This window comes from Protopterus annectens, chromosome 14.part0 (assembly GCF_019279795.1).
Source record: "Protopterus annectens isolate FY-2018-M chromosome 14.part0, PAN1.0, whole genome shotgun sequence".
NCBI classification, from domain to species: Eukaryota; Metazoa; Chordata; order Ceratodontiformes; family Protopteridae; genus Protopterus; species Protopterus annectens.
Window position 1 is genome coordinate 414,211,702 of NC_056748.1, and position 13,194 is coordinate 414,224,895.

A 13,194-nucleotide genomic window follows, 5' to 3' on the forward strand; every position below is an offset into this window, starting at 1 on the left:
AATGTTGGACTGAAAACCGTTACTACTACTAATAAGTCAAGATAATTCATCTACTGTGTTGTGAAAGTATAGGTGAACTTTAAAAATGCTATTCATGTATTCAAAAAACTCCAAAAATTCTCCTTAGTGTCCACCCAAAAAATCTAAAATAGGTGTTCCAATATTGGGAATAATTAACAAGTAAAAATAAATCTCATTTCCTACCTCCTCATTACCTTGTTAGCAAACATGGAGGCACAAGCTGCCCCCATTGCTTCATCCTTCAATTGTTTAAAATATTCTCCTTCAAAATACAAAAAGTTGCTCAAACCAATGTCCATCAAGTCTATCATAAAGTTAATTTTGTTCCTTTTCACAAATTAAAACAATAAAAGGGCCTCCCTGAACCATTCAAGACCCACTTCGTATAGAATGCTTACAAAAAGATCTATAATATCAACAGTTGAAAAGTTAAGGTCCTGGTGTCACAAGTCACTAGTAACATTTCTCAAAAAATTCCAAAAATCTTTTAGTATGTGGGGACAGAGTTTCATTTTAATATCCAAATACGGGTCTATATTAGAACACCAAATATTTGAAATGTCGGGTGTTCTAATGTCGACCTGTTTTCAGTGAACGCTGAAAATATCGAAGTAACAGGAAATTGAATTCTTTCCTAGGGAAAGAATTTGGTTGTCCGTTTCTGTTGCTTCTGTATTTTCAGCATTCTGGTGGAAAGTTACGGGTCAGGTTCAGGTAAGTGTGCGATTGTGTGGACGTGTGGATTAGAGCGGGTTAGGTGAGTTAGGGTGCAGGTCAGGTAAGTGTGCGATTGTGTGGACGTGTGGGTTAGGGCGGGTTAGGTGAGTTAGGGTTAGGGTGCGGGTGAGGTGACTGTGCAATAGTGACGGACCTTAGGGTTAGGGTTTGGGTTAAGGTAAGTAGATAGTGGTGTTTTTATAGTTTAGTGTAGGGTTAGGTGTTAGAGTTTAGGTGTATGTGTGTGGATTGCTGTTGTTTGGTGTGTTTCTGTTGTTTATGTGTTTTGGAACAGCACATTTTTTCTCTAGGAAAAAATTTGCTGTTTTAAATGTTCGATGTTTTTTTTTTTTCGATTGCTAGGGTTCAATATTAGAACACTTGACATTTTGAATGTTCGGAGTTTTAATATAGACCCCTAAATACAATTCAATAAAGTGGGTTTTTGATCCATGGGTTGAAATAAGCAGTCTAAGGGGGATCTCTAACATCCTTATGGACCTTTGGGAAGACAAACATTGAGGGAGCTCTAAGATTGGCAATATACATAAAATTATATTCCTCATTGGATAAGGTGCCCTCCATTAAAGCATCATACAAAAAGCCATCTAATTTTTGTAGGCAATATGTATTCCATTCAAAGCCACTACACTATATTTTGTGTTGTCATGTAATAGGTTTAACATTTTTACCTGAATATAGCACATTATCCATGACCACAGTGCCCCCACCTTTATCTGGCTTTATAATCCTAAGTGAGCGATCCTGTGACAGATTCTTCAACAAACCCATCTCATACTTTAAGATGAAATACTTTTCAGTGGATGGTCAAACAATTCATATATCTCATTTTCACAAACCTTTTCAAACATTCTCGAGGCTGGGTGCAGTGGGGGATTACAGGTGCTAGGAACAGACAGACTTCTGCCACTTGCCAAATCCTGTGTCTAGTGTCAAAAAGTATTGTTTTTGTTTTAGAGGAGTTCATCAGTGACTGTTTATCACTGCATCACTGATAAGGGCATGAAAATCATCCTGAAGTTTGAGTTCCATATAAGAAATGGAATGGCTGGAGTGGAAAACGACCATGTCATCAGCATAAACCAGGAGAGGAAGATGAGGTAAATCAAAAGGAAGTTTGTTAATGTAGATAGAAAAGAGGAGAGATGACAGAATAGATCTTCGAGGGACACTTTTCTGCAGAGAGACTGATGTAGAGGTTAATGAAATGAAATTAACTGAGAAATGGAGGTTAGAGAGGGAGCTTTTGAACCAGGGCAGTTTGTCATCACTAATGCCTATTTCTTTGAGATGGTCTAGAAAAATTAAGGAGTCAATAAGATCAAAGGCTCTGGCATGGTCAGTGACAGTTGCCCCAGTAACTAGGCCTTTGTTCATTCCAAGAGGAATGTTGTTGCTGACTGTTCAGATAGCTGTTGATGTACCTTGACCAGACCAAAAGCCATGCTGCATACTTGAGAGAAGGTGTTATTGGTTGATGTATTGAGTGAGTTGCAGATTAAGTAATTAATAATGGGGTTATGATGTTGTCTCTATAATATTAAATGTAACACACAGGTTATAGATGTGTTTCAGTGGGGTTATGATGTTGTCTCTGTAATATTAAATGTAACACAGAGGTTGTAGATGTGTTTCAGTGGAGTTATGATGTTGACTCTACAGTGACAAATAAACCAGGGGTGAAGGTTGTCAGTACCAGGGGTTCTATCAAGTTTAATTTGTTCAAGCAGAGAGTAGATGTCCTTGGATGTGAAACTTCTGAAGTACAATGTGGGAATGTATGGAGGGGATGTGGGAGGCTCACTTGCAGTTTGGGATCAGCTAGAGAAAGGGTTGGGAAGGGTGTTGAAAAGAGAATGTAAATCAGAGGCAAAATGTTGAGAGGATGTGGAATTCATGTAGGGAAGTATCTTCCACCCAAGTTTTTGGGCAATTTTATTAGTGAGGTTTGGTATGATTTCATCATGTGATTTGTATGCCAATGTATAACCTGCTTGGCAAGTTTTCATAGCCATGTTATAGTGCTGTCTGTTTAGAGTAGTAGGAAGTCCTTTTCAAGAATGCCATGCCTTGTATCTGAGCTGTAAAAGAGCTTTATCCTCATAGGTCAATCAGTTGTAAGTTTTAGGTCTGTATAGTCTTTGGATTACTGGAAAACAGAAGTTTTACAGGTCAGTCAGCATAGAGGTGAATAGTTCTGCAGATGGTTTAGGGTCAGGTGACTTCAAAACTGGTGACCAGTCATTTAAGGAGTTGGTAGAGTTAAGTCTGTTAATGTTATTCTGTTACTTATCATAGAAAGATATGAGCTTTGGAAATACGTTTACATATGAGTGAAGACACAAAAGTTAATAGGGATGTGGTCACTGAAAGATGGTGGCTGGATGTTAATGTTTGAGATAAAAGTTTGTTAGTTAATATAAGATCTAGGAGGAAGTGGTGAGTGATACTGAGGTTGGTTCTAGTAAACTGAGATATGAGCTGGGTGAGTGTAAACTGCATTAGAAAAGTATTCAGTTCTTTGGAAATGGGAATAAATACGTTGAGATTGAAGTCTTAAACCTGAAGTAAGGCACACACGGAGCTCAGCAAAACGGACAACTGCTTTAATGTACAAGCACAAAAACAATCCACAGCAAGCTAAATCACAGCAGCACAGCACAGCAAACGCAATTGCAAAGCACAAGCAACAGCACAATAATGCTGTAACGTTAATCCACATATGTTTTCTTCACAATAACTTCATCGGATACCTAACCTCTCTTCCATTGGTGAATAAATAAACTAATCTAATTCAAATGAACCAATGAGTGAACAAATTCAATTACACATGCAAAATGCATTAAAACACATGGACCTTAAAGGTGAATGAATCTAAAAGTTAAAACCAAAAGTATATATAATAAATAGGTATAATAAATATATATGTATATATATTTTGTTATATAAAATGCTTCAAACATAAACCTTAGTTAAAATTGTTTTGTTAATCTGATGAAGTTATTGTGACAAAAACATATGTGGATTAACTTTACAGTGTTATTGTGCTGTTTGTGCTTTGCAATTTTGTTTGCTGTGCTGCTGTGAGTTAGCTTGCTGTGGATTGTTTTTGTGCTTGTTCATTAAAGCAGTTGTCCATTTTGCTTAGCTCCGTTTGTGCCTTTCTTCAGGTTTACCAGTTTTTATCTTGGACACTCAGACCACTGGTTTGGCTTATTGGAGATTAAAGTCTTAAAGTATTATGAGATTTTTGAAATAATTTGTGGAAGAAGTTATTTTTTAAGTTATTTATTATGGGGAGTGAGGAGGGAGAAGACAGATATGCTACAGCAAGATGTAGTATGGTGTTCTTGTTGGAAGGGATGGACACAAGCAGCCAGTTAGAATCATCACTTGGGTTAGTGTTTCCTTGAGAAGGTACCTGGACATTTGAGTGTTACTTGAACAGAAGGAAAGTTCCATCTCCATGTCTTGTTCCTGGTCTGAGGTTAAAAAAATCATCTTTTTGTCTTTTTCTTCTTACCTTCTCCACTGTCTAAACCTAACAGTGACACCATCACTGTTGGCTAACACTGCCTTCACCTCCATATCCAGGACACCCTCCACACTTGTTACAACCACATCTAGAATTCTGTTATTTCGGTTGCAGTCCTATACCAGCAGGTTGAATGTTGTAGGGTCCAATATTTAAGTCAGCTTACACTCCTACTGTACCATGGAGCTGAGAAGCAACTAGTCTGCTACTTGCAGATTCTGATTTCAGATGATTAGGACCCCTTTCCTCCTGCCCCTCATTTATTCTTTCCTCCAGACTCTCACCATCTTCCTTTGTTGCATCTTGGGGACTATACATTATATCAGTCCACTCCTCGCTCTTACGTCCTCTATCTTAACTATCAGTGTCCTTAGTGTTTAGCCCTCTCTGTGCCATAGCCACATTCATGGTTTGAAATTTTGCTCCCTTCTCTCACATGTCATGTCCTACATTTTGTAGATTGCTACACCATTCCAAGCTCTCTGCCTTCTGTCTTTTTGCATGACCTTTACACATATATCTCCATGTCTTCACCCCTCTTGTTATTCACCTATCATCATCATCACCACCGCTGTTGGCTGCTCCCAGACCCCTAAGACTACTTCCATTGCAGAGCATAACTACTCACCATTGTTATCCGTCACCCTTGTTAATTCTTCCTCTACAGTCTGCATTTTGTTTCCTAAGCCATTTTCCTTATCTTCTGTTACAACAATTATGCTCCCTCATTCCCTTTTCTGTGTGTGTGCTGGCTGTATGTTGAGGTAACATGTTTAAGGTGCTTATCTCATCCGTATAAACTGGTATCTCACTTCCACCTTTTTTGCTTTGGTTGCCAGCTCAGCAGTCTCCTCTGCCAAAGCATTGGTGTTTGCCTGCACAACAGCATACATCAACCCATTCCCCTTGGTCATTACGTTGGTCACCTCCTAACATGTTTTACTGAGACCAAATTCATTGAGATGTCTCTTCTTTCTTCCTTGCCTAGACTCCTAATCTACTTTGTGATTAAATCTCCACCCACCAAAACTCTCTTCACTTTCCCCAAACTGGATCTCTTATATTTTCCTTCTTTCCCAATGCCGCAACACTTCATGTTTGCCTCCACTTCCAACACTCTGTCTTTCTCAATGTCTGTGCTGGTTGCCTGTCTTCTGGTGCATATATTCTTTCCCCCATATCTCCTCTGTTCTTCCTTTAAGAATAAATGGAAGGCCCAAGGAAACAAACTGCTGTAGATAAAATCCACAAAACTTTATTCTAGAAATAAAAACAAACTTGTTTAAAAACAATGAAAGATAAGTGTTTTTATTCAGAAAATACATGAACTTCATCAGATAGCTTCATCATGTAACAATGATGGAAGTTGTCAAAGGAAAAATATACTTTAAAAATGATCAATACACGGTAAGTTCAGGTAAAGGCACTTTAATCTTGCAGCAAGGAGACAAAAACGTGCTAATACAGAGTTTGTCTAACTAAAATCAGGAAGTAAGTTCATCTTTATACACTTTCTAACAAGACATTGCCTACCAAGCTGACATAGCAGATCACAAGTTTTATCATCATCATTACATAGCAGCTGTTTATCCATAATTTTCTGCTTGCACTATCAATTTTATGAAAAACTTCCTAAGAAAAACAACGTGGCCTTGGTGACCACCGGTTAGATACAGTTTCCCACTATGTTATGTTTCTATTCAAGGTACTACAGCTAATTCGAGCACAAAGCAAGTACAGATTCTTCAAGCAGTCCTTTGTCTTATGTATCTCTTCTTTTCCGCAGCTGTGCATGTTCTCATAACACGAACAGAGCTAATTGTTCAAAATCATAACATTATAGAATATGGTATTGTTTCATTTATTACTTCCTGACCTAGCAGATAATTACCTGCTTCTCAGTACCTTTCCAAATGGCATAAACATGAATTTTGCTGTGCTAGCAATTACTAGGTCAGAGGGCATCTTGCAAGTTTCAGAAAGCATACTGCAGTTTCAAAAAGCATCTTATAATTTCATACAGAATTAAGCTGTATATAAAATAGAATGAAAACATGTTAATTCTTTTAGCTTCTAATAAGTATTAGACATATACATAAATGCATATTTCTCTGACAGAAGTACACACTCATATAAAGCTTTTGTGTTCAATCATTGACCATCAAGCCCCCAGGCACTGAATACTAAATAGTATTGACTCAGCAGTATGCACTATGAGGTTTTTTTCAGTGGCTCCTATAAGATGATGTTTCAATTTCTGGGGGCTTGCCGGTCATGTGATTGAACACAAAAGCTTTAAAATGAGTGTGTACTTCCAGCATTGTTACCTGATGAAGTTTAGGTATTTTTTTGAATGAAAGTGCTAATCTTTCATTGTTTTTAAACAAGTTTTTTTTTTTTTTAAAGGCTTCTGGATTAAAGTTCTTGTGGATTTTATCTACAGCAGTTTGTTTCCTTGGGCCTTCCATTTGTTTTTCACCTCTATTTCTTCAATTTGTTTTTTTGCCTCCTTTGTTGTTGTTTGGGTTCTCCTTTCAAGAACTTTCCACCATTCTGTCTATTTTGCCCTTTGCATCGTCCATCAAGGCAAACTTTCATGCCAACTTCCAGCTACTCACGATGTGGTGTTGAAACCTTCCTAGCTATCTCCTCTCTGTCTCTCTTAATTATTTGTCGCTTCCTTTCACATCTGCCCTTATGTTCCCTTTCCTTGTCCTCCATTTTGTGGGTGCATTGCCTGCATTTTGTCCATTTACCATACTCTGTGCTCCTACCACTTCCCTGTACTCTTCTGACAGCATTTGCCCATGTCCTCTGGTCTTCTGCCTTCCTTCTCCCTCACTTTTCCCAGTTTTTATAGCATAGATCCTCCTCTGAAAGATGCCATCTTTTGACCTGGGGGAGGGGCTTTAATAAATTCAAATACCCCTACTATGTTCCTTTTTACTTTACATTTTGTTTTTCCTTACTTGGCATGCATGGGTGTTCTGATTCAGACCCTATATGATTTTGTTGCATTTCTTTGAAACTGATGAAATTCCCAACAACTAAAAAAAGTCCTTTGACTTCCAGAGATAAAGATGGAAAAAAAAAGGGTCCTTTTGAATTTGAAGAACACCAGAAATTTCTGAACCATAGCAAGGAGCCTATACAGTTTCTATTTTGCTACAGTTAAGTACATTAATTTCAGCAGCCATTGTATCAGCTATAGTATGCGGAAATGAATGCCAGCATTTCACTCATGCCTGACTGGCAGGTCTTCATAACCACCAGTCATGCCCTTGACAGTTTCTGCCTGGGGCAGCTGCCCCCTTTGCCCCACCATAGTTATGATATTATCCATTCTGTCAATATCTTTGGTGACAAATTTTGCCAGACTTTTACACAGCTCTGCAGCTGCAGTCTCATTGGGTATCTATATATGGTTGGAATAGCTTTACTCCTGAGAACCTCAACTGCAGATCATTGCAATACTCAGAGCAGGATCAACTAGTGCAGGCAGAACTGCAGCTAGATCCATAGATAAATACAGTGGTTTAGCCCTGCAAAATGTCTTTGATGGAAAAAGAAATACATTACATAATCTACTTAATGACACTTTAATGAGAGCATTTTTATCAAAACTTGATTGATTTTGAACTCTTATAATAAATTGCAGAATATTATTCTCCTAACAACTTAGGAACAAATGGTCTAGAACATGTGATGGTCTGAAGTAAGCTTGCACCAACATAAACTCAATCTTTCTTAGGTTGAATTTAAGCTGACTATTCTATTATTCATTGGTACTCTGAGGTACTAACAGCAGACAAAAATCCTGACAAAAGGAGAGGTACCGCTGTATATCATCTCATATCGAAGACATTAAACATGCTTACTTTGTCTGACATTTTCAATGGTAGCTTATATGTCATGAATAACAACAGAGCTAGGATATTACCATGAGGCACCCAAGAAATCAAGGAAGAAGCTGCTGGGGGAACTAAATCAAGAAACAACTCACTGAGGACATCCAACAGATAAAAGAAAATACACTCAAGTACCAGGGCTAAAAGACCATAGTCATTACAAAGATGATTATTAAGGATACCATGAACCATGCCTGAATCCATGTCACAGAGGGCTGAATCCCTGACTGTGACCATAAAACCTGAGAGCATTTAGTGACTTGGCTTCTGGTGAGGTTGGGATGGGAAAAGGGGATGTAAGTGGTAAACATAAGTTCACCCATCCTGGATGTTGGTCTTGCCCACAGCAGTGCCCTACTGCATTTGCTAGAGAAAGAACTGCATGCCATGCACCTGTGGGCCAGGACCATGCATTTGGCCTTGTCAGTTTATATGCCTACTGCAACTTTCATGATGCAGATGTGGGAATGTGTATGGCCACAAGGGCAAGTATTGCAGGACCTTAAGCCATTGAGTACATACATATTCTACCAGCAAAGCAGTTATGAATAGAATAAGAGAAACCTGATGTCTGGCTGAATGACTGCCTCCTACATTCAAATCTCACCCCACTGGGAATCATTCAACTGATTAATCACAGAAAGGCAGGCAGAGGGGATAAACAGATTAATAAAAAAGATCCCCTGATCCAGGGAAGCAAGGTAGACCAAGATGGAATATAACTTCTGATTCCCAAATATTAAGAGGGCATTAATTAACTCTACAGATGCAGTCACAGTGATATGTCTAGCTATAAAACCAAACTTACAAGTATTAGGGAAGTTATTGGTCCACAGTGTATACTAAGCAATCAGTCTAGAAGACTAGCCACTGTAGTTTGCCTATTTCCCCTATCCATCAGGGAGACAAGGTGAATTTACAGTTACTCATCCTCATTGTCTAAACTGGAATTAGAGTGAGGGAGCTACTTTGGTGCAGTGGTTAGCATTGCCACTTCACAGCAAGAGGTTCTCCGGTTCGATCCTCAGCTGGGGTGCCTTCTGTGTGGAGTCTGCATGTCCTCCCTGTGGTTGCGTGGGTTTCCTCCGGGTGCTCCGGTTTCCTCCCACATCCTAAAGACATGCTGTAGGTGGATTGGGCACTCTAAATTGGCCCTAGGTGTGAGTGCGTGCCTTCTGTGGAAGGTTGGGTGCTGGGCTGGCAACTCGACACTGTAAAACTCCACTGCCAATCATGAGCGGACAGGATATCTGCTGTGGCAACCCCTAACCAGGAAAAGCCGAAAGAAGAAGAGGAGGAGGGATCTACTTTGTCTGATATGGAATGGAAGTTTATCCCAATGAATAAGGTATCTTCTGAGAGAGTCATCTATCCTGCTAACCTGGTCACTTGTGTGGAAGTAAAAAAATAATGCATACTACCACGATACTGCACATTTGGGATGTAGACCGTTACAGTTGTTAAGTTATTATTAAGTGCATATTACATTGAACTAAAGTATTCGAAATAATAAAATCTGTGCTAAAATAGGGTTTTATAACTTCACCCTGTGATGGAATATATTTCTTTAGTGTTGCTTATCAATGAGTTTTATTACATCAAAGTGTAAAACAAACAGTTTTTATGGCATGGCAGGGTCTTTTCTGTGTTGCATACAGCAGTCCAAATCCATCTCCAACAGAAAGCTTATTGGTGGAACTGGAAAAGTACTACTTTTATGAGGAAAAAACAGCTGCACAACTTCTTTGATAATTGCATTGTTTATTTAGTCATTTATTTTAATATAATGGATTGTGAGTTATTTCATTAGTGTTTATGTTCAGCCAAATGGGTAAAGGGTTCTCCAGATGGGAAGCCATAATCATCTGATGGCTTTCATTTAAAAAGTCGTCATCAGTACTTCTTGAAGTATATGTCAATTATGCTTGTATCAATCACAGGTTAGATTTTTTATTATGTTATATGGCTTGACACTTACAGATTAGAGAGGTACAAGTGGAATTTGACTTTTCTATGTTGGGATAGTCTGTTTTCTTTTTGTGGTAACTGTGAAAGTAAAGGGACCTTTGTTGAGTTACTTTTGTGAAGTACAGAGTGTTGCTTGAGCCTGTTCAGTTGTAAATTTTCCATTTATATTTTCCTTTGACAGTACAAGAGGGCAGCTATCAAGACTACAAAATATGTGGAGTTAGTTATTGTGGCAGACAACCGTGAGGTAAGAATGCTTTACAATGCAATCACTTAATTTTGTTGCAGTATATTTTCAGTCTTTGTTGACTGACTCACTTCTCTAAAGATGTTTGAAAAAGCACAAAACTATGATGTGGCATTACCTGCAAAGCTATCTTTATTGATATTCTTGTATATTATAAAATATTTTTCTCAAGTGTAGGCAAAGGAGTATAATAATAGTCTGACTAACTGTGCTTAGTTTATTTTCTGTACTGCTATTATATAACACCATGTCCTTTTACTGTTTTACATTTGACATGCTTTTTAACTCATTTTGCTGGTAAATACATCAAAAGCTAAGCATATGAGATTTAGTAGACATGAATGGTGAATATTTAATACAGCACGCAATGATTGAATCTGTAGATTCATTTCAAGGACCTGGGTATATGGGTAGATCCAGCTTTAGTTTTTCTAATCATACCAACCGATTGGTTAATGATAGCTATAGAACTGTAGGTTGTATAAAAAAAATTAAAAAGTCTAGGAAATAGAAATTATGATGACAATGTTTGTAGGTTACATTACACCCAAACTTGAGTATAGAATAACAATATAGAAACCTTATAAGAAATCGAGCATGAATAAACTGGAAATATTATAGAGGAAATATACCAAGAGCTTCCATGGATATGAAATTTTAAGTTCTTATGAAAGACTAAAATATTTGTACTTGTACTGTGTCTCATGCAGATATTTAAATAGAAACCATATTCACCCATATAGGGCATTTAGAGGCAACAACCTCAAGAGGTTCTCCTGTTCGATTCACGGCTGGAGTGCCTTTTATGTGGACTCTGCATGTCCTCCCCGCTGTTGAGAAGCCTCCGAAAGACATGCGTGAATGGGTGTGCCTTTGCTGAAGGTTTGGCGTTGGGCTGGCAACTCGGCACCATAAAAAAATCTACTGCCAATCATTAGTGGATCGGAGTTCCGCTGTGGCGACCCCTAACCGGGAAAAGCCGAAAAGACAAACAAAACCTCTGGGAATGTTTGAGGTTTTCAAACAGTAATAGAGAATCATCAGTTGACCTAGACAGAAGATTCTTTAGGAATGAGAACTCTACTAATTGGTTCTCTGAAATGTTTTAATATATTGGCAGGACAATAGGGCTTTATTGCCCATACTTGAAATACTTGTATGTATGTATTTTGCTATTGTCATTGAATGTACTAAAATTAAAATATTATGTAAATATGTGCAGTAAAGATAGACAACCTGTTTCGCTACAATTTTGCTAAATTTTCAAAGGATTATAGTAATTGAACAAGTTTAGAAATTGTAGTTGTCAGGTGAAATGTTTGTGCCCAATACATACTTTTATCCCCATACAACTGCATACCCTTACTAGGCACTTAGTAGGCCATTGTCATAATAATAATAAATAACACAGATACACAGAGATGTGGTATAGTCTCTCTATGATATGTGTCCAAACCCAACTGTCTAGAAGAAAGGATTTGGCATTCACAGTACTACTCAGACTTTTCTGTATCATGCTTCAGAACCATGTATTTCAGACCTGACATTTCAGTTTTACAATTGCTGATATTTAACTAGAGATTATGTTGTCTGACTCTATTTAATAGTTATATCAACCTGTTGTGCTCTTTGTCTAGCCCCATATTAACATATTATGTTATGTTCAAAATGCTTTCCAAGTCTTCAGTTATTTTTTACTTTGGCTGTTTGGAATACCTCTGGTTTTGATGAAATACCAAACAGAAGTCTAAAGAACCTGATCTTACTGATATGCTACATATACACAGACTAGAGCTTTATTAATCTAGTTTTATCTGCTAGTATCCTTGGTCTTTATCGAGCACTGAAAGCAGTTTATCATTTGACATTATTCTGACCACTTCTTCAACCTTAAGCACTAGATAATAGTATCTTCTAATAAATTTACTCAGATCTAACAAATCAATACAAATGTGAATTATTTTTTTCTTTACAACAGTAAGCATATAATCCACAGATTATTTTCATTTTACCTTTTTAGTAGTATCTTAACTTCCCATTTACCATAGTTCCTGGTGAAAATTTTACTTAATAGATATCGAGACTTTCCTTGGAGCATGTAGCACTGGTAAGTCATCAAAAATTGCATGTATGTGACGTTTTCCTAGCAAACTTCCTAAGCATGTATAAAACTCAGCATAGTCATGCAGGCTATCATAGTTGTGACAAACCACAGTCTGTGAGATGTAAATATGCAAAAAAAGCCATGTGCAGAACCTTTGTGAATTATTCCATTCATGAAAAGTTATTCACAGGCTGCGATATGTAAATATGCTATAAAGGTATGTGCAGAACTTTCTGAATCATTCCATTAAGGAAAAATGACCAGACTATATGAGCAGATTTCTCTTTATTAGTAAAATGAATAGACGAGCTTCCAAGTGAAATCTGATTCTTCACCTGATCACGATGACTGATATTAAAATAGAAACAACAACATGCATTAAGCCACAACAAAAGTATTGTCAACCAATAAAAAATCAAGCATTAATTTTTACTTTTAACTTTACTACTAGACTGCTGATTATCTAAAATATTAAAGATATAGCAGAATTAAAGCTTACATAAAATTCATTGCATTTCACATCCCCACACTTCACATTTAATTAAGCATTGCTAAATTCCCCACCAAGTGGCGAACCTTGGCACATTTGTATAACTTGAAATTGGAAAGAAACATCATTTGCAGCTTCTCTGCAGAGTTTCAGTTCTGCATTCTTCTGGTTACATACTTAACT

The 13,194-nt window shown here is 37.5% G+C and overlaps 1 protein-coding gene across 1 annotated transcript in view; it reads left to right on the forward strand.

Annotated features, from left to right (window-relative positions):
* Nucleotides 1–13,194, forward strand: part of ADAM12 (ADAM metallopeptidase domain 12) — a 2,765,134-nt gene that overhangs the window by 1,564,734 nt on the left and 1,187,206 nt on the right. Inside the window, exon 7 of the mRNA XM_044056180.1 lies at nucleotides 10,352–10,417. Coding sequence (XP_043912115.1) covers nucleotides 10,352–10,417 — 66 coding nt within the window. The remainder of the gene's footprint in view (nucleotides 1–10,351; nucleotides 10,418–13,194) is intronic.